The sequence below is a fragment of the Panthera uncia genome, chromosome F2, assembly GCF_023721935.1.
Source record: "Panthera uncia isolate 11264 chromosome F2, Puncia_PCG_1.0, whole genome shotgun sequence".
Classification (NCBI taxonomy): Eukaryota; Metazoa; Chordata; class Mammalia; order Carnivora; family Felidae; genus Panthera; species Panthera uncia.
The window spans coordinates 61,826,777-61,852,826 of NC_064812.1; the positions used below are offsets into that span (position 1 = coordinate 61,826,777).

Here is a 26,050-nt window from a genome sequence, read left to right on the forward strand (position 1 = left end):
GTACTTCCACCAAGCTATTGGGAAAGAGGAGCCCACTAACAGATTTTGGGTTTTCTTACTATTGTGTGGCTTCATTTAAGTTATTTTGTTGGTGGAATAACCTATCTGTATTTCTAAGATTTTTCTCTTATTCAGCTGCATTGTTTTAGTGTAATTCTGCAGAAGTGGGGAGGTGTTGTACTGCACAAATGTGCATTGAACAGTTTTTGTAGGCTTCGTCTTTAGTATATATCCTGTGTAATACAAAATAAAAATAAGATAACAGTTCTCCTTGAACCTAGAATTTAATCGTATATTTCAAGATGTGATTTCCAAAAATAGTTTAGTAAGAATAATTGGAGTCTTCGTTTGAGGTGTCTGCTGTATTTGCTCAATGTTAGATGGAGCAAGATGAAAGGAAGTGGAAGTATTAAAGTCAGGAAAACAAAACTTAAGGAATCGGAAATGCTAAAGTCAGGAAAACAAAACTTAAGTTCAGAGTAACAAGGTAGGATCAAGTAGGTACAAAAGCTTTGCTTTGGGCTGCCTCCAGAACTAGAAGGATAGAAAATTCAGCAGAAAACATACCTCAGAGCTAGGATAGAGTCTGTCTTGGCTGGGACTCCCTCACACCAGGAAGTCCCTAGGCATTTCTTCTCTCTTCAGCGTGTCATCTTAAACTAGTTCCCACGTCAGTACCATGATAAAATGGAATATAGTCAGAATTATCCTGAGAAGTCTCTTAGGAGGCACTGAGTTGGAGGTCGTGTACTATCTAACAATGAGTTCAGTGCAGCCTGCTTTTCTTCCAGCAATGAAGCAGATGGCTGGTTCTGTTTGAAAACCAGATGACGAAGTTGGCTTGCGTTTAGGGGCCATGTTGTATGAAAAATACATACTGTATCTTTAAACACTGGAATCACTTTCACTGTAGCAGAGTGCTTGTGGTAAAAGGGACATAGAGAACCTGGAAGTGACTCAGGGAAACTTTCACAGTCTCCCACTTTATACTGCTTATGTTACCACTCACGTCAACTCATGGGGTGAAATGGCCAGTGGAATCACTCATATATGACATATATATGACCAATTCATACAGTGGAGCTAGAATAACGTGCAGATGATGTTACTCTACTGTATAAAGTAGAAGTCAGGTGGCAAGAGATGAATATTAATTTGGTACAAATAAGAGATCAGATATTGGTATCCACTTGTTCTGCACAAAACAGTTCTAAGATCACAGGTGGTGCTTATATCACCAAACCTAATGGCATTTCTCCATTCCTATCTTATTTGGACTTCAGTACCTTTTGACACTATTGACTATTCCCTCGATTTACTAACACCACAGTCTCCTGGTTTCCTCTTACCTCTCTAGCTATTATTTCTCAATCTTCTTTATAGAATCAGCCTCTTTACCAGATCTTTAAGTGTGTGAGTTCCTCAGGATATAATCGGAGTTTCTCTTCTGTTCTCATGCTATATTCTCCATCTAGGGGATCTTGTCTACTTCCTTGGCTTCACGTATTATCTATCCATTAATAGCTCCCAACGTTCTAGCTCCAGTTTAGGTAAAATACAAACTTGATCTTCAGACTAGGATATCCAGCTCCTTTTCTTAAATCTCTACTTGGATGATACAGCCACTTGAAACTCAGTGTTTCACAAGCTGAACTCCTGTGCTTTCCACCAAACCTGGTCCTCTTCCAGTCATCCATATCTTGGTAAACAGAACCATCCCCATATTTGATCAGTGCAAATGCTTAGCACCCTCCCTGCCACTTCTCAGCTTCCTGCACACACTTCCATGCCATTTGGAGGATCTCTCCATGTCCACTTCTGTCGCCCAGACTGCGCCAGTATGACTCTTGCTTACGCTTCTAGAAAGCCTAAAGGCTTCTCTGGAACTGTTTTTCTCCTTCTTTAATCCATTCTCCCCCATGTGGCAGGAATAGTATTTTCAAAATTAAAATTAGAAGGTCTTGCATTTGTGGCTTCCACTTGTCTCATCAACCTCATCTACAACCCTTCTCCCATCCCAGCCAGATGGGTTGTATTCATTCTGCCCCCTGGCTTTCATGCAGGTTTTCCTCTAAGTGTCCCACTTATCCCTCTCCTCTTTACCAAGCTATCTTCACTCATGGTGTAGAGTTCAGGATGAACTCTTCCAAAATATTTCTTCAAGGAAGCTGTCCCTGGCCCCTTAGACTATGTTAGGTTGACATAATGCACTGTGTTAGCACTCTATGCTTTTCATGGTCCTTGTCTTAGTGGGAAAAAAAAAAATGATTTTTTTTCTTTTTCTTTTTTTGTTTTTTGTTTGGAAATTTATTGTCAAATTGGTTTCCATACAACACCCAGTGCTCATCCCAAAAGGTGCCCTCCCACCCCTCAACAGCCCTCAGTTTGTTCTCAGTTTTTAAGAGTCTCTTATGCTTTGGCTCTCTCCCACTCTAACCTATTTTTGTTTGTTTGTTTGTTTGTTTGTTTTTCCCCTCCCCCATGGGTTTCTGTTACGTTTCTCAGGATCCACCTAAGAGTGAAAACATGGTATCTGTCTTTCTCTCTATGGCTTATTTCACTTAGCATCACACTCTCCAGTTCCATCCACGTTGCTACAAAGGGCCATATTTCATTCTTTCTCATTGCCACGTAGTACTCCATTGTGTATATAAACCACAATTTCTTTATCCATTCATCAGTTGATGGACATTTAGGCTCTTTCCATAATTTGGCTATTGTTGAGAGTGCTGCTATAAACATTGGGGTACAAATGCCCCTATGCATCAGCACTCCTGTATCCCTTGGGTAAATTCCTAGCAGTGCTACTGCTGGGTCATAGCGTAGGTCTATTTTTAATTTTCTGAGGAACCTCCACACTGTTTTCCAGAGTGGCTGCACCAATTTGCATTCCCACCAACAGTACAAGAGGGTTCCCGTTTCTCCACATCTTCGCATCTATAGTCTCCTGATTTCTTCATTTTGGCCACTCTGACTGGCGTGAGGTGATATCTGAATGTGGTTTTGATTTGTATTTCCCTGATGAGGAGCGACGTTGAGCATCTTTTCATGTGCCTGTTGGTCATCTGGATGTCTTCTTTAGAGAAGTGTTCATGTTTTCTGCCCATTTCTTCACTGGATTATTTGTTTTTTGGGTGTGGAGTTTGGTGAGCTCTTTATAGATTTTGGATACTAGCCCTTTGTCCGATATGTCATTTGCAAATATCTTTTCCCATTCTGTAGGTTGCCTTTTAGTTTTGTTGGTTGTTTCCTTTGCTGTGCAGAAGCTTTTTATCTTCATGAGGTCCCAGTAGTTCATTGTTGCTTTTAATTCCCTTGCCTTTGGGGATGTGTCAAGCAAGAAATTGCTGCAGCTGAGGTCAGAGAGGTCTTTTCGTGCTTTCTCCTCTAGGGTTTTGATGGTTTCCTGTCTCACATTCAGGTCCTTTATCCATTTTTAGTTTATTTTTGTGATTGGTGTGAGAAAGTGGTCTAGTTTCAACCTTCTGCATGTTGCTGTCCAGTTCTCCCAGCACCATTTGTTAAAGAGACTGTCTTTTCTCCATTGGATGTTCTTTCCTGCTTTGTCAAAGATGAGTTGGCCATACTTTTGTGGGTCTAGTTCTGGGATATCTATTCTATTCCATTGGTCTATGTGTCTGTTTTTGTGCCAATATCATGCTGTCTTGATGATTACAGCTTTGTAGTAGAGGCTAAAGTCTGGGATTGTGATGCCTCCTGCTTTGGTCTTCTTCAAAATTACTTTGGCTATTCAGGGCCTTTTGTGGTTCCATATGAATTTTAGGATTGCTTGTTCTAGTTTCGAGAAGAATGCTGGTGCAATTTTGATTGGGATTGCATTGAATGTGTAGATAGCTTTGGGTAGTATTGACATTTTGACAATATTTATTCTTCCAATCCATGAGCACAGAATGTTCTTCCATTTCTTTATATCTTCTTCAATTTCCTTCATAAGCTTTCTATAGTTTTCAGCATACAGATCTTGTACATCTTTGGTTAGATTTATTCCTAGGTATTTTATGCTTTTTGGTGCAATTGTGAATGGGATCAGTTTCTTTCTTTGTCTTTCTGTTGCTTCATTATTAGTGTATAATAATGCAACTGATTTCTGTACATTGATTTTGTATCCTGCGACTTTGCTGAATTCATGTATCAGTTCTAGCAGACTTTTGGTGGAGTCTATTGGATTTTCCATGTATAATATCATGTCATCTGCAAAAAGTGAAAGCTTGACTTCATCTTTGCCAATTTGGATGCCTTTGATTCCCTTTTGTTGTCTGATTGCTGATGCTAGAACTTCCAACACTATGTTAAACAACAGCAGTGAGAGTGGGCATCCCTGTCATGTTCCTGATCTCAGGGAAAAAGCTCTCAGCTTTTCCCCATTGAGGATGATGTTAGCTGTGGGCTTTTCATAAATGGCTTTTATGATGTTTAAGTATGTTCCTTCTATCCCGACTTTCTCGAGGGTTTTTATTAAGAAAGGTTGCTGAATTTTGTCAAATGCCTTTTCTGCATCGGTTGACAGGATCATATGGTTCTTATCTTTTCTTTTATTAATGTGATGTATCACATTGATTGATTTGCGAATGTTGAACCAGCCCTGCATCCCAGGAATGAATCCCACTTGATCATGGTGAATAATTCTTTTTATATGCTGTTGAATTCGATTTGCTAGTATCTTATTGAGAATTTCTGCATTCATATTCATCAGGGATATTGGCCTGTAGTTCTCTTTTTTTACTGGGTCTCTGTCTGGTTTAGGAATCAAAGTAATACTGGCTTCATAGAATGAGTCTGGAAGTTTTCCTTCCCTTTCTATTTTTTGGAAAACCTTGAGAAGGATAGGTATTATCTCTGCTTTAAACGTCTGGTAGAATTCCCCTGGGAAGCCATCTGGTCCTGGACTCTTATTTGTTGGGAGATTTTTGATGACTGATTCAATTTCTTCGCTGGTTATGGGTCTGTTCAAGCTTTCTATTTCCTCCTGATTGAGTTTTGGAAGCGTGTGGGTGTTTAGGAATTTGCCCATTTCTTCCAGGTTGTCCAGTTTGTTGGCATATAATTTTTCATAGTATTCCCTGATAATTGTTTGTATCTCTGAGGGATTAGTTGTAATAATTCCATTTTCATTCATGATTTTATCTATTTGGGTCATCTCCCTTTTCTTTTTGAGAAGCCTGGCTAGAGGTTTATCAATTTTGTTTATTTTTTCAAAAAACCAACTCTTGGTTTCATTGATCAGCTCTACAGTTTTTTTAGATTCTATATTGTTTATTTCTGCTCTGATCTTTATTATTTCTCTTCCTCTGCTGGGTTTAGGCTGCCTTTGCTGTTCTGCTTCTAGTTCCTTTAGGTGTGCTGTTAGATTTTGTATTTGGAATTTTTCTTGTTTCTTGAGATAGGCCTGAATTGCAATGTATTTTCCTCTCAGGACTGCCTTCGCTGCATCCCAAAGCATTTGGATTGTTGTCTTTTCATTTTTGTTTGTTTCCATATATTTTTTAATTTCTTCTCTAATTGCCGGGTTGAAACATTCATTCTTTAGTAGGGTGTTCTTTAACCTCCATGCTTTTGGAGGTTTTCCAGACTTTTTCCTGAGGTTGAGTTCAAGCTTCATTGCATTGTGGTCTGAAAGTATGCATGGTATGGTCTCAATTCTTGTATACTTATGAAGGGCTGTTTTGTGACCCAGTATGTGATCTATCTTGGAGAATGTTCCATGTGCACTCGAGAAGAAAGTATATTCTGTTGCTTTGGGATGCAGAGTTCTAAATATATCTGTCAAGTCCATCTGATCCAATGTATCATTCAGGGCCCTTGTTTCTTTATTGACCATGTGTCTAGATGATCTATCCATTTCTGTAAGTGGAGTGTTAAAGTCCCCTGCAATTACCACATTCTTATCAATAAGGTTGCTTATGTTTGTGAGTAATTGTTTTATATATTTGGGGGCTCCCGTATTTGGCGCATAGACATTTATAATTGTTAGCTCTTCCTGATGGATAGACCCTGTAATTATTATATAATGCCCTTCTTCATTTCTTGTTACAGCCTTTAATTTAAAGTCTAGTTTGTCTGATATAAGTATGGCTACTCCAGCTTTCTTTTGACTTCCAGTAGCATGATAAATAGTTCTCCATCCCCTCACTTTCAATCTGAAGGTGTCCTCAGGTCTAAAATGAGTCTCTTGTAGACCCAGCAAATAGATGGGTCTTGTTTTTTTTTTATCCATTCCGATACCCTATGTCTTTTGGTTGGCGCATTTAGTCCATTTACGTTCAGTGTTATTACAGAAAGATATGGGTTTAGAGTCATTGTGATGTCTGTAGGTTTCATGCTTGTAGCGATGTCTCTGGTACTTTGTCTCACAGGATCTCCCTTAGGATCTCTTGTAGGGCTGGTTTAGTGGTGACGAATTCCTTCAGTTTTTGTTTGTTTGGGAAGACCTTTATCTCTCCTTCTATTCTAAATGACAGACTTGCTGGATGGAGGATTCTCGGCTGCATATTTTTTTCTGTTCATCACATTGAAGATTTCCTGCCATTCCTTTCTGGCCTGCCAAGTTTCAGTAGAGCGGTCACAAGTCTTATAGGTCTCCCTTTATATGTTAGTGTACGTTTATCCCTAGCTGCTTTCAGAATTTTCTCTTTATCCTTGTATTTTGTCAGTTTCACTATGATATGTCATGCAGAAGATCGATTCAAGTTACGTCTGAAGGGAGTTCTCTGTGCCTCTTGGATTTCAATGCCTTTTTCCTTCCCCAGATCAGGAAAGTTCTCAGCTATTATTTCTTACAGTACACCTTCAGCAACTTTCCCTCTCTCTTCCTCCTCTGGAATACCAATTATGCGTAGATTATTTCTCTTTAGTGCATCACTCAGTTCTCTAATTTTCCCCCATACTCCTGGATTTTCTTATCTCTCTTTTTCTCAGCTTCCTCTTTTTCCATAATTTTATCTTCTAGTTCACCTATTCTCTCCTCTGCCTCTTCAATCCAAGCCATGGTCATCTCCCATTTTATTTTGCAGTTCATTGATAGCATTTTTTAGCTCCTCCTGACTGTTCCTTAGTCCCTTGATCTCTGTAGCAATAGATTCTCTGCTGTCCTCTATACTGTTTTCAAGCCCAGCAATTAATTTTATGACTATTATTCTAAATTCATTTTCTGTTATATTGTTTAAATCATTTTTGATCAGTTCCTTAGCTGTTGTTATTTCCTGGACATTTTTTTGAGGGGAATTCTTCTCTTTCATCATTTTGGATAGTCCCTGGAGTGGTGCGGGACTGTGGGGCACTTCCCCTGTGCTGTCTTGAATAACTCGCATTGGTGGGCGGGGCGCAGTGAGACCTGATGTCTGCCCCCAGCCCACCGCTGGGGCCACAGTCAGACTGGTGTGTGCCTTCTCTTCCCCTCTCCTAGGGGCGGGATTCACTGTGGGGCGGCGTGGCCCGTCTGGGCTACTTGCACACTGCCAGGCTTGTGGTGCTGGGGATCTGGCATATTAGCTGGGGTGGATCGGCAAGGTGCACAGGGGCGGGAGGGGCAGGCTCAGCTCGCTTTTCCTTCGGAGATCCGCTTCGGGAGGGGCCCTGTGGCACTGGAAGGGAGTCAGACCCGCCGGAGGGATGGATCCACAGAAGCACAGCATTGGGTGTTTGCGGGGTGCAGGCAAGTTCCCTTTGGGATTTTGGCTGGGGATGGGCGAGGGACATGGCGCTGGCCAGCGCCTTTGTTCCCCACCAAACTGAGCTCTGTCCTCCCCGGGCTCAGCAACTCTCCCTCCCGTTGTCCTCCAGCCCTCCTGTTCTCCGAGCAGAGCTGTTAACTTATAACCTTCCAGGTGTTAAGTCCCGCTTGCTGTCCAAACACACTCCATCCGGCCCCTCCGCTTTTGCCAGCCAGACTTGGGGGCTCTACTTGGCTGGCGGGCTGCCCCTCCGCCCCGGCTCCCTCCCGCCAGTCCGTGTAGCGCTCACCACCTCTCCGCCCTTCCTACCCTCTTCCGTGGACCTCTCGTCTGCGCTTGGCTCCGGAGACTCCGTTCTGCTAGTCTTCTGGTGGTTTTCTGGGTTATTTAGGCAGGTGTAGGTGGAATCTAAGTGATCAGCAGGACGCGATGAGCCCAGCGTCCTCTACGCCGCCATCTTTCCTCCAAAAAATGAATTTTTGTGTAAGAAGCTTCATGTCTTTCCTCACTTCCACTTCCCACCAAACTAAGTGCAATGAAGGCTTACTCATCACTGTATCCCCAGCACCTCACACAGAGCTTTGTACATAGTACAGTAAATATTTGCTGAATGAATGAATGAGGGTTCTCTAGGTTTTCTCTTCATTTTCAGTACTATGATTCAAAGATTTCTGAGTAACTGCAGTTGTAGCTGGTATTCTTCATTCTCGTTAGCCTGTGTATGCCAAATAAATTTCCCTAAAGCATTACTAACCATCCTGTGATGCCCCAGTACACAGGTATTCGGTAAACATTTGAATGGACAAATAACAGCCAGATCTTCTGACAAGTGTTTCCGTGTTCCTCCTCTGCTCAAGAATCTCCAAAAGCTGGGGCGCCTGGGTGGCTCAGTCGGTTGAGCGTCCGACTTCGGCTCAGGTCATGATCTCACGGTTCATGGGGTTCAAGCCCTGCGTCAGGCTCTGTGCTGACAGCTCGGATCCTGGAGCCTACTTTGGATTCTGTGTCTCCCTCTCCCTCCCTGCCCCTCTCCCACTCATGCTCTGTCTCTCTCTCTCTCTCAAAAATAACTAAACATAAAAAAAAAAAAAATCTCCAAAAGCTGCAAGTTTAACCTTTACTATCAAAATTGTAACTCCCTTGATGGCAAATAGTATATCTTTTAATAGGAAAAGGCAGTCTAATGTAGCAACTAGAGTTAAGACTCTGTACCTAAATCTGGATCCTAGCTTATGACTTTGGACAAGACAGTTGACTCTCTTAAGCTTCAGATTCCTTATTTGTGCAATGGGAGTTGAATAGTACCCACCTCAAAGGGTATTCCTCATATCCAAAGAAAATGTGCATTGCAGTTAGAAAGGTATGGATTCAATTATATTCTCTGCTAGAGTTTGTGACTCTGAGCAAGTTACTATATTACTTATATGTCTAACTTGTCAAGGCCTCAGTTTCTTCATCTATATAATGAGAGAAGAATCTCAGGATTGTTTTAATAATTAAATAAGATAAAAATAAAGCTACTGCCTCCAACAAACATTTATTCCCTAGTACTTGCCACTATCTAGGTTCCAGCAAAGCCAGACAATGTTTCTGTCCTCAGGGAGCTTAAATTTGTAGGTTTTGGGAGGGTATGGAGATAGGCAATAAATAAATAAACATGTAAGTATATAATGTGTCACATGGTAATAGGTGCTATGGAGAAAAAGCAAGGGAAGATGGCTGGAATGTCATCAAAATTCACCCTGGCCCAAACCAGATTTATCTCACATTTGTTCCCTCCAGTGTTTACAGTCCTGGTTAATGACATACCAGTCATCTCACCTGGAAACCACAGAATCGTCAACTCTTTCCTTTCCCTTCCGACTCCAGTTGTTTAAAAAAAAAATCCTGTTGAGGTGCCCGAGTGGCTCAGCTGGTTAAGTGTCCAGCTGTTGATTTCTGCTCAGGCCACAATCTCATGGTCGTAAGAGCAAGCACAAGTTGGGCTCTGCACTGAACATGAAGCCTGCTTAAGATTCTCTGCCTCTCTCTTTGCCCCTCCCCACCACATGCACGCACAGGTGTGCGTGCACGCTCACTGTCTCCCTCAAAAAAAAAAAAATCCTGCTGATTGTGTCAATGTTTTTTAACCATCTCCTCCTTACATTTCCACTGCCTACAGGAACTCATAATGCATTCTTGGGCCAATATAACCATCTAGTTTCCCTGTCTCCAGAAGGGACAGTTATAATACTATGTACTTGTGAAGTATGGCCACTGCTCCATGGAACTTAAGGTGTAGATAAAAGGCTGTGGACCACAAGGCCATTCATGCCCCCCCCACCACCACCACACACACAGAAACACCCCAATCCTGCAAGCAGACAGTTTGTTTTTATTGGGTCTCTGGGAATACGGTTAGGGAAACAAGCCACCCAATATAAAATAGCCATACGGTTTCTTCCTGTCATTTACCCCATATTAATGTTCTGCAGAATGCTGAACTGTTTATCTGTCAACTGTTACTATTTGTTTTCATAGCTCTTCCCACCCTCCACTAGTATAAACAGGATTTTTTGTCTTGTAAGAAAGGCATGGCATATAGTAGATAATTCATACAGTTATTATATTAATGAACGACTCAGACTTTTCATTAAGACTAATCTTCTGTCCCCCAATATGAATTAGGGAGGTGTTACTGTGAAGCAGCATGAATTAAGAAGTTTGTGAGCTGGTTCTTTAGTTCAGGAAAACCTCACAGAGAAAGAACGTCATCCCATAAAATAGTGAGGAAGGGCAAACAAAGTATAAGGAAGGTTCAGAACCACAAAGCTGAAAAATATAACAGGGTTGTCTAAGTCAAGAAATAAAGCAACTCAGACATTTCCCCATGCTTCCCTCCTACCTTCATTTTTATGTGGAAGGGAACCAATGTAAAACTTGAGTGTAAGTTTTTATGTAGTGCAGAAGACGAGGTTTCTTTAGGAATACCATTGAATCTAATTCTTCCATATCTATGAGACATTTGAGGATGTCATAAAAGATCTCAAAGAGTGGATAGGAGCACCTGGATGGATCAGTCAGTTAAGCCTCCAACTTCGGCTCAGGTCATGATCTCATAGTTCATGAGTTCCAGCCCCCCATCGGGCTCTCTGCTGTCAGCGCAAAGTCTGTTTTGGATCCTCTGTCCCCCTCTCTCTGCCCCTCCCCTGCTCATGCTGTCTCCCTCTCTCAAAAATAAACATTAAAGAGAGAGTGCATAAAAGCACATTCTGGAGCCAGAATATCTGGGTTTGAATGCTGGTTTGGCCATTTATTTGCAGAGTAACCTTGGGCAAGTTACTTAGTTTCTGGATATAATAATGAAATGCCTATTTTTAAAACATTTTCTTAATGTTTATTTTTGAGAGAGAGACAGACAGACAGTGTGAACAGGAGAGGGGCAGAGAGAGGGAGAGACGTAGAAATGGAAGTGGGCTCCAGGCTCCATGCTGTCAGCACAGAGCCCCGTGCAAGGCTCAAACTCACAAACTGTGAGATAATCAACTGCCGAAGTCAGAGGCTTAACTTACTGAGCCACCCAGGCACCCCATGAAATACCTATTTTAAATAGTTTTATGGGAGTGAGGGGGCCTGGGTGGCTTAGTTGGGTAAGCATCCAGTTTCGCCTCAGGTCATGATCTCATGGTTTGTGGGTTCAAGCCCCACATTGGGCCCTGTGCCGACAGCTCAAAGCCTGGAGCCTTCTTCAGATACTGTGTCTCCCTTTCCCCTTTGCCCTTCCCCCCGCTTGTTCGTGTGCACTCCCTCTCTCTCTCTCTCTGTCTCTCTCAAAAATAAACATTAAAAAAAATAGTCTCATAAGGAACATAATTGTTAAAATATGTAAAGTCCTTAGAACAATGCCATATTTAAGTGCTATGTAAGTATTCAATATTATTGTGCCTTGAACTTGCCAAGTTCAGACTCACATTTAACTATAGGTTTTGTTTTGTTTTTTGTTTCTTCTTGAAAGAGAGAGCATGCACACACAGGCTCTGGAGAGAGGCAGAGGGAGAGAGAGAATCCCAAGCAGGCTCCACAGTCAGCACAGAGCCCGACATGGGGCTTGATCCCACAACCCTGAGATCATGACCTGAGCCGGAATCAAGAGTCAGACGCTCAACCGACTGAGCCACCCAGGCGCCCCTATAAGTTTTTTTCAAAGAACTTTTCTTACAGTGAGATTACTGTGGTTAAGGCAAAGTATCCTTTAGTTGGTTTTTGAGGAGGTTGAAAGCCAAGCAATTTATGTAGTTTCTTAAATGTAATATGAATTATCTATCTGAGACATATGCTGATACTCTCTGTTCCAATTGTGTGATTATCTTCCGTTTAATTTTCAGGAGAATCCTCATTGACACTGGAGAACCAGCAATTCCAGAATATATCAACTGTTTAAAGCAGGCTCTGACTGAATTTAATACAACAATCCAGGAAATCGTAGTGACTCACTGGCACCGTGATCATACCGGGGGCATAGGAGATATTTGTAAAAGCATCAGTAATGGTAAACAGAAAGCATTAATTGAGCTCATTGAAGAAAAGTACGTTTTCAGAATAATTTATTTCAGTTACACAACTATGTAAGCTAGTTGGTCATTTACTGAATACCTTATATATTTATGTCATACTTTTAGAAGTTAATATACTTTAATACTGCCCCAATGTTAACAAAAGAGGAGAGGGAAAGTCCTGTTTTCTACTTCAGATCTCTTATCCCGCTTATTTTTCCCCTTTGCCCAGTGATGAAGGTTGGTTTTAATTTTGTCTGTGTGACAGTTACTACTTCAGTCAGATCCAATAACTAACCAGTGTTGAGCATTTACTGTGTGCCAGGCACTGTGCTAAACGCGTTACAGGCAGCTGCTGTTTTTGTCCACATTCTAAACCTGGTCTCAGGTCCTCCGTAACTTTAAGGCACTTACTGCAATACACTGAAATGCTGGTAAAAGATCATTGCACTGATAATTCTCTGTACCTGAAACCCATTCAGAACTGACACTTTACTGTTTCTCTCTTTATTCCCCCATCTCGCCATCACACACAGATTCATTCATTCCTTCCTTTAACAAATATCCAAGCGACCACTATATCCAGACACTGTTCTTGGCACAAGGGATATAGCAGTGAACACCACAAAGGCTCTGCTGTCCTGAAGCCTGCATTCTAGTAGGGAAGGTAAATGATAAATACATAATAAGTCAGATGGCGATAGGTGCCATGAAGAAAAAAGTAAAGCTAAGTAAAGTAAAAGAGGAAAGAAGCCAAAGTGGCGGAAGGGCAGTGGTTTGTATCAAGAGTGGACAGGGAGGGGGAGTAAGCTATACAGTATGGCTGGCTGGCTGGCGTGTCTGAACAGACAAGAAGGCATTGCAAGAGCAGAGATACTGGAATTGGGGTGTGCTTGGCAAGTTCAAGACACATGAAGGACAGAAGGTCAGGAGCATTCATTCACAAAAGGAATGCACATCTGCATTCAACTCATGTTTTAAATATTTTTAAGTGTCGTCTTTTTTGGGCTTGAGATTACATTTGGGACACCAAGATATTTTCAGCCAGAGCACCCAATATCACCAGGCCCATTATTAAAAAACGCTCCAACCTTTGTTACCTTCTTAGCTCTTTTTTTTTTTCCTGATGTTTTATTATTTATTTTTGAGAGAGAGAGACAGAGTGTGAGTGGGGGAGGAGCAGAGAGAGAAGGAGACACAGAATCCAAAGCAGGTTCCAGGCTCTGAGCTGTCAGCACAGAGCCCCATGCGGGGCTTAAACTAACAGTGAGATCATGACCTGAGCCAAAGTCGGACACTTAACTGACTGAGCCACACAGTCTCCCCCTCTTACCTCCTTTCTTACAATCCTAGAGGACCGTATGCCATAGGAAATCATTATCTTTCAGTGTCACTTTTCCTCACCTTTCTCTTATCTATCTACCAATTAAATTTTGTGAATTAAAAATCAATGCTGAAGGTTCTTGACTAGCTTTGGCCAACTCTTTTAACATGAGGGTCAGTTTGAAATTTTTTAATGTTTATGGCCTACTGTTTCATAAATCAACTTCATTGAACTTGAATTTATATACATAAAGTGTACCCATTTTAAAAGTATAGTTTGATAAACACCTTTGTGACCAATCCAGTCAAGATAAAGAACACTCTCATGCCCCTAAAGAGAGGTCCCCTGGTGCCTCTCTGCAGTGATTCTCCCTCCAGCAGCCACTAATCTGCTTTATTTCACTATAGATTAGTTTTGCCTGTTTAAAATGTCACATAATGGGGGGTGCCTGGGTGGCTCAGTCTGTTGAGTGTCTGACTTTGGCTCAGGTCATGATCTCGTAGTTCGTAAGTTCAAGACCCACATCGGGCTTGCTGCTGTCAGCGTAGACCCGCTTTGGATCCTCTGTCCTCCTCTCTCTGCCCCTCCCCTGCTTTTGCTCTCTCTCTCTCTCTCTCTCTCAAAAATAAATAAGCATTAAAAAAATGTTTTTAATAAATAAAATGTCACATAATAGAAGCATACAGAATCACTCTCTGGCTTCTTTCACACAGCGTCTTGTTTTTGAGATTCACCTAGGTGTCATATATCAGTAGTTTGTTCCTTATTGCCTAGTGGTAATCCATGGTGGGACTATACCATGATTTGTTTATCCATTCACCTGCCAATGGACATTTGACCTATTTCTTTAAATTAAAAATTAAAAGTTTTGGGTTCCATATAAAATAATGAATATTTGTATAATAGATTACCTATTAGGTTGATTTAAAGAAAATTGAGAAGGGGCACCTGGGTGGCTCAGTCAGTTACGCATCAGACTCTTGATCTCAGCTCAAGTCATGATGTCAGGGTCGTGAGTTCAAGCCCCAAAGTAAAGAAAAAAATTTGACACTGCTCTATAGCCACTAAAATTTTAATATTTTGAGAAGTAACTTGTTGACTTTCATTCTGAACTTTATTGAAGCTAGACCAACTGTATACAGACCTTGAGTTGCTCAGCACTAAAATCATACAGAGGTACCTTTCAGAATCTCCCCGCAAGAGTCCCATGTATTTCTTCATTCTCTAAATCCTTAATTACTGGCATTCTTGTTCCATTTTATTTTATTACTTTCTTTGCTCCATATCATTTTACTATTTTTGTAAACTATCAGATGGCAGAAATTTTTCAACTGCTTTATGATGCTAACAACCTGTGGTTTTACAGGCCACACCTAAATTATGAATGCCATTTATAAGACTTATGTGACCAGGTGCCTGGGTGGCTCAGTTGGTTAAATGTCTTACTTTGGCTTAGGTCATGATCTCATGTGGGTTTGTGGGTTTGAGCCCCACATCAGGCTCTGGGCTGACAGTTTGGAGCCTGGAGCCTGCTTTGGATTCTGTGTCTCTCTTTCTCTCTGCCCCTCCCCTGCTTGCTCTCTCTCTCTCTCAAAAATAAACATTTAAAAATTTTAAGAAAAAAAAAAAAGACTTCTGTGAGAAGATACAGTAACTTCAAAGCATCCTGCTTTCAAACATTTAATATACAATCAGTGTATAATTTAGGAATTCCCAGTAGCTGGCAGGAAACCAGAATTTTACTAGACATGAGAACTATATAGCCCCAGGCTGCCCCAATATTTTGGTTTATTTTTAAGTAAATCTTACAAAATATATTTTGTAATCTGATAGCTGTTATTTTGCAGCTAAAGCTGGGTCTTTGCCGTTTCTTTCCCATCCCAGTCTTAAGAGTCAAATGTTTGCTTCTATGCCATTCAATTAGAATGTATTCTCATTGGAAGGTATTATAAACAATATGACTTGTATCAGCTTCAGTAATTAGCATTAACAATGATGTTATAAACCATTATTCAAACCTTAACAAATGACTGAGGGTTTCCCCCTGTTAAAATAATTACATGATTGAGACAGAAAGTAGGTAAGTGGTTGCCAGGAGCTGGAAGAAGGAGAGAATAGGGAGTGACTACAGTTGGGTAAAGGGTTTCTTTGAGGGATTTTGAAAACATTACAAAATTAGATAGTGGAGATAGTTATACAGCTCTTTGGATATACTTTTTTTTTTTTTTTAGTTTATTTATTTTGAGCGAGAGGGAGAGAGAAAGAATCCTAAGCAGGCTCCGCACTATCAGTGCAGAACCAGATGCGGGGCTCAAAGCCACCAACTGTGTGAGATCATGACCTGAACTGAAACCAAGAGTCAGATGCTTAACCAACTTAGCCACCCAGGCAACCCTGGATATACTTTAAGGACACTGAACTATACACTTTAAAAGGATGAATTTTGTACTATTGAATTATCTGTCAATAAGCTTTTATTAAATACAATTATTATTATATGATTGCTTTCAGCATGCCCTTCTCCATCCTGCCTATATAGGTTGTTAATTTGAGGAGGACATGTGTTTTCATATTTGCACATAACTTTAAAAACTAACACAAAGTTATTGTATGGCATTTATTTTATAATTTTGAGATAACGGTGAGTTTTTTGGAAAGATTGTGTACCAAAGGTCTCATAACCAGAAGAAATGTAATACCTCTACTTCTCTACTGAAAGACAAAATTATACAGATTAAAAATAAAGACATACCAAAAAACCTCCCCATCTCACTCCAGAATGAAGACAGCCTTATTATGTAATGCCAGTTCCCAGAATAGCATATTATTTTTTGCTTCAGCCTCCAAGATACAAAATAGTGGAGTTTGGGGCTGGAGAGGGAAGATCTGGTCCCAGTTGTTTTATTTTTATTACATTTGCAGTATTTCTATCTCTTTTCTCTTCCATTCTAGCCTGATTTCTGTGCCTTGTGTTTCCCTGAATGTCTTCTCCATGTTGTCCACTGCGGTCACCTTAGTTCTGACACCTAGTCATCCCCTCCTGGTCTTTCTGATCTCTTCCCCTCCATTGTCCCACCTAGAGCTGCCATATTGATCAACGGGTTAACATTATTTCATTTTCTTTCCAAAGAGTGTACAGTGGCCACATACGGTAAAGTTTAAATTCCTCTATTCTGTGAAAGGCAATATAAGGCCCTCCATGGTCTGAGCGCATCTAATCCCACTTTATCTCCGCTTCTCAGCCAGTGTTTTGCATTAGACAGGTTGGTAGACGCACGTGGTCATCTCTGTGCTTTTCCAGATGCTGTTCCCCTTATCTATAAGTCCTTCTCAGTACCTTTTCCCAAATTACTCATCCTTTACGCCATGCTTCAAGTTATATCAAGTCTATGAATTTTTTTCTTAATTGTTTCTTCTTTCTCTTAACTAGCATTGCATTTATGAGCTGAATTGTCCACGTAGTATTCATTAAATGAGACCAAGGATAGTTCTTTAATTATTTCTGGTTTGTAAATTTTATGTCCCCAACTGTGACAGTTTTTAAGCATCTGGATGTCATGGTGCTTCTATTCACTATGTGTAGTATACCGGTTAGATAATTCACACTCAGCTATTGATTGGTTAATTGATTTTCTTAACGTCAGTGAGAGGTCTAGTATGGGTTAAATTTATTTTAACAATTTCATATCTTAGCCCCGGGTTTGAGGCTTCCGCTCAACATTCACAGAAAGAACACTGTGCTCTCATCCTTTTATTATTAAGTACTGCCATGATGCCATGACTTCTTCTACTCTATGTTAAGACCTAGATAGAAAGAAAATTCTCAGGTACTGTATTACTGCCTCTTCAACACCCATCTTGATAGCAAAACTAGCTGAGATTATGAAGAACTACTTTCAAACTTTTGTATAAAATAAGGGTGACTAGAAAATCTCAAGGGCGTTTATGTAGACCTAGAAGCACATGAAAGAATAAAGAGCTCTTTTGTTGGGATAGAAAAAATACTATTCCAGAGATAACGCTGCTATAACCCATCCCATTTCCTCTTGTCTCTCTCTTAATGTTAGTATTTTTTGCTGTCATGCACAGTGTTAGCTCTATGAAAGCTGATCTCTTAAAAGGCTGAATTGTCATTGAAAGTATGACTTAATCTATTTTACATGTTTTGTTACTAGACACTGCATATTGCATTAAAAAACTCCCACGGAACCCTCCAAGAGAAGAAATTATAGGAGATGGAAAGCAACAATATGTTTATCTGCAAGATGGAGACATGATTAAAACTGAGGGTGCCACTCTCAGGTCAGTAAACATCCTTTAGTCAGGGAAGGGGGGAGGAGGTGATGTATGTCTTATAAAAAGTAAATAGGGGAAGATTTCTGCATATTTGCTTATAAGAGTGAAGAGTATCTCAAGAAGGATATAAAAGATCTGATAACATTGGTTACTCTGGGAAGAAAAACCAGTTGCTTGAGAAATAGGGGAAGAGACTTTTCACTCTATCTACCCTTTTAAAATTAATTTGTTTGAATTATAACTTTCATATAACTTGTATTTTATTATAGTAATTATTGAGTTGTATTGTAATTTTTGTGTGTGTGAGTAGGTATTTCCTTAAACAGTAATAAACCCCTTAGGTTCACAGTGTTAATGACAGTTGCTGTAGTAAACCAATCCCAAAATGTATGATGGTTCATACATGAATTAAGTTTTCTTCCCAGTCACATAAAGTCCACAAAAGCTTCCTGATCATCCAGTGCCCCCCGCCCCTGCAAATAATGTTTCAGATACCTTTCATCTTACGACTCCACCATCCTCAGTAGTTGGTTTTCAAGGTCACCTTGTTCACCTCAGTCAATCCATTGGGTTGTAGAGAAGGAGCATGGAAGGGATCTTTCATGGGAGGCTTTCACAAACCAGACCTTTTGTTACATTGGCTGTAAATTCAGTCGTGGTGGGCCACTGCTGACTGCAGGGAGGCTGGAAAAATGGAGTTTAAATTCATGCCCAGGAAAAAGAAGAAAGGTTTGATGATAAGCTGGCTGTTCTCTGACACAAGGCAGATACCAGATTCATCTTCAGATCCTCAGTCCCTGGCACATAGAAGGCACGGAATATTTACCAACACAGAGTAAATATCTAAAAGAGGGAAATAGATGAACAGATGAATGAGAAAGAGAAGATGAAGAACTGGGTATCCGTGCCCTCTTTCAAACCAGTGTTCCCTTTTTCCTACTATGCCATTGATTTATAAATTTAATGCATAAACCATAAATTTATGGGCAATTTTCTAAAAATGCTCTTGTTGGAAATATGGTAGTATCTCCTATAATTTGTTCATGATACCTAAGGATAATAAACATTACATTACTACTTCTTCAGGGAGTATTCTCAGCAATGATGAATTTCCCCCATCACACAGTAAGGGTCTGTCTCAAAGGCTTGGGAACCATGGTACTGGTTTATTGGTTATTACAGAATCATGGATATTAGATTTATACCTAATTTGCAGATTGAGAACATTTGGTCCCAGGTAATTAATTACCACCCATCTGCCATGAACAGACCATATCTTTTTAAGCTTTTTATTAAAGTATACAAAAAGAAAAGTGTACATATCATCAGTGTGCAACATGGTGAATTATTACAAACTGGACAAACCATGTGAGCAGCACTGGATCAAGTGATGACAGTATCAGTGCCCTAAAGCCTCTCATGTGCATGCTTCGTGTCACTGCCTCCCCCTCACTTGAATGTGATCTTAGATTCATGGGGTGAATTGATGCCAAAGCCCTCAATATTATCTGAATTGCATTTAATTTTTCACTGAATTCTGATTAAGATGAATTATGGGAATCTATTTTAAGATTTGGGAGGTAAATGAAAAGAATCAAAAAAAGTAGACACACTCTTTAAAAATGACTTAGTAAATAACCTTTTCACAAAAATCTAATTATACTAGAGTTTGATTTTCTTTTTTTTTTTTAACGTTTATTTATTTTTGAGAGAGAGAGGCAGAGCACAAGTGGGGAAGGAGCAGAGAGAGGGAGACACAGAATCGGAAGCAGGCTCCAGGCTCTGAGCTGTCAGCACAGAGCCTGACGTGGGGCTCGAACTCACAGACTGTGAGATCATGACCTGAGCTGAAGTCGGACGCTCAACCGACTGAGCCACCCAGGCACCCCAAATTATACTAGAATTTGAATAAAACATTTAGTTTACTGATGACATGGTTTCCAATTTCCATTTTTAATAAAGTTAGTAAAACCCAGTTGTTTTAAATGTTAACGAGAAGATTCGTTAAGCAAAAGTTCCATAAACAGAAGATTAAAATCTACTTAAGTCCTCAAGTACTTCATGTCCAGTTGATGTGGTCTACTTGCCAATTTGGGGGGGAGAAATAAAATAGAGATAGAGACAATACCCACCAAGAACCCTTTAGTGAAAAAGAAGAAAGCAGGTGTTTCAGTAGGATTTGATTCTGAATATAACCTTCAAGAATTTTCTAGTGACCTAAATTCAATTTCTCAAAGACAAGTCAGTCTGACAGCTTTTGTTACCTGTTCTAAATCTTCTAAGAGAGCCGTCCTTATAAAGTCTGCTGTATCACACAAGTGGCAGAACTAGATAAATGTGGCACCTGATGAATGGGAAGGCCACAGCTGCAGTCCCTCTGATCTGTGGCAAAGCACCTCTGATGTCATCTCCTTTCCTCCCCCTGCCTATGTGAAGTGAATTTTAATACCGTTTTTATGCAGATTAAAGCATTTGCTGCCCAGGTGACTGGAGAACTGGAATTTCTGATCCCCTAATTTAAGAAATCTCATTGCCTTCGTTATCAAAGAAAACCATTACTGAGTTCAGGAGTAGGGAATGGGAGGAAAAAAGAAAGGACGCATTGCAAGCACAGTGACAGATAAGACAGTCCGCAGACTCTGAAAAAGAGTGCTTCTCCTGATCAATTTTTGTAGATTAAAAAAAAAAAAAATGATTGGGGTTCTGTTTGTAAATGCATTGGATGTGTGATTGTTCATAAGATTGTCCATAAGATATCAGACAACCCACACATGTTTATAGCTGTGAAAATACGCCTCCCGGAATTATTTTCATGTAACATTGAACCAGACAAAAGAGATGTCTCCGTATCACTTTTTACTTTCCCTGCCCCAGACCTGGAGCCAGCCATGTCTTCAAGAACCCTGACTTCATTAAGTGGGAAATGGTATTTAGAAACAAAGAACTAAGTGTGAGGTGTGCTCATTACTACCGGAGTATCATTACTTCTAGGCCTTTCATGGAGCTAGAAAAAAAAAAAAATGAATTCATAATGATTCCTCAGTTCAGATGAGAAACAACCCAAAACCTTAATTCCCTCATTCATATATATTTCTTCCTTATCCCACAGTAAAAACCTTGCTTCTCAACATCAATTTACTTACTCGTTTATACTATGTTACAATAAACACAAAATAATCTCAGAAACACGGTAACCTTCACACTGCCAAAAATAAACCTATTAAGCCAAGTTCAAAATCCTTCCAGTTCTTTTAATCTTGGGATATATTCTATTAAGGATGTATAATCTTAGTACTTAAAAGTTACTGGAGTTAATATTAGTATGGCTGTTATCTGGTGCATAGTAAGATTGGCTTCTTTCTGTATTCAATGTTAACGTTTTCTTTCACCTTTTATTTAGTTTCATGTTTAGAATATATCAGCTTAAAATTTAAAACCAATAAAAAGTTACTATCAGAGACTTCTTGCTTGTATCTTTGTTCCCTACATCCTACCTGCCTACCCCTATAAGGCAACTATATTCATTCATTTTTTTATTTATCCTTCTTTTCTTTTTACAAAAATAAGGAAATAGATACATTTTCATTTCCCTAACTTTCTATACAAAAGAGCAATTATCAACACTCTTGCACACTTTGTTTTTAAGAGAAAAGCATCTGTTAGCCTTTAATGAACCTCCCTCCACATGGCTTCAAGCTACCAGGACACAGCACACAGCCTCCCCCCCCCCCCCCCCACACACACACACTTAATCTTCTGCTCAGCTCTCCCACTGTCATTGTGTCTTCAAGGTGACAGGCTGTCTGGGGAATTTTCCCTTCCCCAAAACTTTGTAGTACCCCAATCACACCACGCCAGTGATAGGAGCAGCTCCAGTCTTATTCTTGGCAGCATGTACCCGTGTCTGGCCACTGGCCACAGTCCACGGTTTATCAAGGTTGACGGTTGGGCAGAAGCCCCGGTTCCTCTGTCGTGATGCCTCATATCAACTTTCCCAAAGCAAGCTGGATGATACTTGTCAAAGTCGGTCCCGTGGTGATGCATGCCACCAGCATTATCCTGGCCTTCTGGGCGCTTCCATGCTTACTGATGGGGCTGTGGCTGTGGCTCCCGTGGCCCTGAAATTTCCAGGTCTTCCTCAGTCTGGATGGCTGTGTGGAAAAGGTGCTTGGTGATAAGGCCAAATGGAGACGGGGCAGGGGGAGAGCTTACCCAACTGTGAGGGGTCTGTAGGCGGAGGGAGGTCAAGGATCTGCTTCGTGGCACATTCAGCAAAGTTGATGTTAGGGGCTGGCCCAGGGCCACGCGCTCTCATCAGGGCAGTGCGGGGTGCCGAGTACAGCTGCCTGCGTGTCTCCGGGGTCCAAACGCCAGGCCAGACATGCACCCGCAGGCTCCCAGAACCATACCAGCCACCTTGTCCTGAGGCCCACCGCGCATGGCCTGAAAGACCAGGGTGCAATGCCAAGTAGACTTCGCAGCCTGCACCAGCAACAAAGCAAAGGCATGAAAAGAACCACACTTTGCTCTTTTTTTTTTTTATCACTTGACCGTATATCCTGTGAATTACTCCGTATCAGTTCATAGAGAGTTTCATCATTTTTTTTGATGGCTGCTGCATATATTCCATTGTGTGGATGTACCACAATGTGACCACAGTGTCCTATGGATGGGTATGGGGTTGTTCCTAATACTTTGTTTTTATAAATAGTGTGATGAATAACTTGTATATATTTTTTGTTTTTGTGAAGGTGTATCGTCAGGGTAAACTTCTAGCAGTGGGAGCGATGGGTCAAAGGGTTATGTAATTTTGCTAGAAAATGCCAAATTCCCTTCATTGTGGGCTTTACTGTTTTGCTCTCCCACCAGCAACTCACGAAAGTGCTTTTTTCTCATAGTCTTGCCATAAAGTATATTGTAAAATAAACATATGCAAAGGAAATTGAAAAAAAATTGTCTTTAAATAATAAAAGCACTGTCTTTGAGTAGTGCAATGATTGTGAATTGTTGTCTCCTTTAAGTATTTTCCTTTCTCTTTTCAAAATTTGTTGTAATCAGTGCATGCTTATTATTGAGAAAAAGGTGGGAAAGTATTGAGTTTGCACTTCAGAATGAGAAATTTGATTTAAAGGAGAAATTTTCTGGTGATAATTTTCAATGGGCCACAAGAAAAAAAGGACTTTTTTTTGCTTTTTGGTTTTTTTCCCCAAGGCGCCTGGGTGGCTCAGCTGGTTAAGCCTCCAACTTCGGCTCAGCTTACAATCTCGTGGTTCATGAGTTCAAGCCCCACATTGGACTCTGTGCAGACAGCTCAGAGCCTGGAGCTGCTTCAGATTCTGTATCTCCCTCTCTCTCTGCCCCTTCCCCACTCATGCTCGCTCGTGCACGCACTCTCGCGCGTGCTCTCTCTCTCACTCCCTCTCAAAAATAAAAACATTTTTAAAAAATTTTTAAAGGAGCTTTCTAACAGGTTAACATCATTTATTTGTGTCTTACTGAGATAAGGGCAGAGAATAATTTACTTCTCAAAATTTCTTCTAAGCCTAAGAGTCTATAATTGTTACTATTTCTTCTTTGTCTTTTAACTAGAGTTATACACACACCGGGCCACACTGATGATCATATGGCTCTACTTTTAGAAGAGGAAAATGCTCTCTTTTCTGGAGATTGCATCCTAGGAGAAGGAACAACTATATTTGAGGACCTTTATGATTATATGAACTCCCTAAAAGAACTGTTGAAAGTCAAAGCTGATATTATATATCCAGGTGGGTAGTCTCTTACATGTACCGATCCACTTGTGTGACATGATGGAGAAGGTTCATTTTGGTTTGTCTGTATGTGTATTTATGTTTTCAGGGCTTGAAGAGATAGACAGTGCTTCTTTAAATCACCCCCCCCCCAGGTCTTATTAAGCCATGCAATTAAACAGGCTGAGAGTAATATTAATAACTTTTTATAAAGATATAAGGGTTATTTTTTAATATCTACACAGCTATTAATAGAACTGTTAAACAAAGGAAATAAACTTACATTTTCATTCCACAAACTGTCTTCACTTCTGTCAATTTGATTTCTGTTGTAGACTGCATTTTAGCAGTGAACTCTGAGCTCTAGTCTTTAACTCACACTATTGAAATATCAGTAGCTTCCATGTCAACTGTAAAATTGTGTATTCATTTCACTTCTCCAGAAAAAGAAGCCTGTTTTAGTATCTCAGCTGTCACTGCATTGCTCTTCAATATGAACCTCCCTTTTATCCTAAAAGTGAAGAAAGACATAGGACTGGACAAGAGGGCCCAGAAGGAAAAAGAAACGAGGTTACCTAATTGTTTAAGTCCTTCCAACTTGTTCCTAACCAGAAAGCCATGGAGAGACTTGTAATTACAGTGTCTTCAATCCCCTTATATTCTTTCATGAGTTTCTACTGCTGAGGGGATAGGAAACATGGCGGAGCTGGGCATTTGGATTTATTATGACCTAAGAGGAATGGAAGCTGACAGCTGTTTTTAAAGAGAAGAGAGCACATGTTTGATGTACTCACATTGGAGTAAAACTAATGAGAGGCTGCCTTGGTAAAGGTTCTTAGAGTATTAGTGACTCCAGTGAACTGGCCTACTGGCATAGCAGGAACTTAAAATACGTTCTGTAACCATAGCTACTATATATTAAGGCCTGCTACCTCTCAGGTACTGTGCAGGGACCTTTCCAGTGTTGTCCTCACAAAAACCCAGTGAAGCAGGTCGTGGGATCTTCATTGCACTGAAGAAACAAGCTCAGGGATTCAGACTTTTGATGGCCACGCAACTAGTAAGTGATAGTCAATATTCCAACCAAAGCCCATGCTCTGTATATGGTAACAGGTTAGTCTGCTGAATTTGTTCTCAAATATTTTAAACATCCCTCTTGCAGACTTGGGTCATACATAATTTGCACTATCTGAAAGAGCAACTAAATTTCAATATGACTTAGGGGCACCTGGGTGGCTCATTCAGGTAAGCATCTGGCTCTTGGTTTCATCTCAGTTCGAGCCCCACGTCAAGCTCTGCACCAATAGTATGGAGCCGGCTTGGATTCTCTGCCCTACCCCCACTCGTGCTCTCTCTTTCTCAAAATAAATAAATGTTAAAAAAAAAAAAAAAAACTTTAAAAACTTAAAAAAAAACTTTTACTATAACTTAATTGGGGTTGTCAGCATTTCTGAATGACTAGCCTATACATAAGATGCTTAAAGTTTTACTGTGGTTCTTGTGAATTTTTAATAGATCTTGGTCACTTACATGAAGCTACTTTTTACATTCCTCCTTTCAATCTTTTGTAAGTGTGGCATGGTGGGTAAGAGCACAGAGTAATTAAAAGCTCACAAGTCAGAACCCCAGCACCGTCCCCTCCTCACTGTTGAACTGTGGGCAAATTATTTACCCTCCTTACACTCCCACTTCTGTTATAAAGAAGGTATGATAAGAGTGCCTACCTCATCGGACTCTTACAACAATAATATATAGAGGGTGGGTGATGGGCATTGAGGAGGGCACCTTTTGGGATGAGCACTGGGTGTTGTATGGAAACCAATTTGACAATAAATTTCATATTTAAAAAAACAATAATATGTATTATGCATTTAGAGCAGTGCCTGGCAGATAATGAGCACACTATAAATAGTACCTATCCTTACTCATGTGCTTACTGTTTTTGTTGTTAATTTTTTTTTAAGTATATAGTAACATTTCATGCAGATTTTATCTGATATAATACTCTGGTTTTGGCATTGTATGTAATTTTTAAATCTCTTACACCTGTATCATTTTCCACAAATTCGTATTTGGAACACTTAGTATGCTTTTTCAATACATCATATGCATTATTTTTAAACAGGCTGAATTAATTTCAGTTGTACTTAGTGTTTTTTATCTGTTTGAAATAAATATTATAATTCTAATTCAGGACACGGCCCAGTAATCCATAATGCCGAAGATAAAATTCTGGAATACATTTCTCACAGAAATATGCGAGAACAGCAGATTCTTACATTACTTCATGATAATTTTGAAAAATCATTTACAGCAATGGAGCTGGTAAAAAACATTTACAAGGTAATTTTCATTTATCTTATTTGTACATAGCAACAGTTTTATTAGAATACTCTACACAGGGGTACCTGGGTGGCTCAGTCGGTTAAAGCATCAGACTCTTGATTTCAGCTCAGG

At 40.2% G+C, this 26,050-nt stretch overlaps 1 protein-coding gene across 1 annotated transcript in view; it reads left to right on the forward strand.

Moving 5' to 3' along the window:
- Nucleotides 1-26,050, forward strand: part of LACTB2 (lactamase beta 2) — a 32,176-nt gene that overhangs the window by 1,173 nt on the left and 4,953 nt on the right. Inside the window, exons 2-5 of the mRNA XM_049633284.1 lie at nt 12,056-12,219; nt 17,723-17,849; nt 23,433-23,611; nt 25,788-25,936. Of these exons, the coding sequence (XP_049489241.1) occupies nt 12,056-12,219; nt 17,723-17,849; nt 23,433-23,611; nt 25,788-25,936 (619 nt within the window). The remainder of the gene's footprint in view (nt 1-12,055; nt 12,220-17,722; nt 17,850-23,432; nt 23,612-25,787; nt 25,937-26,050) is intronic.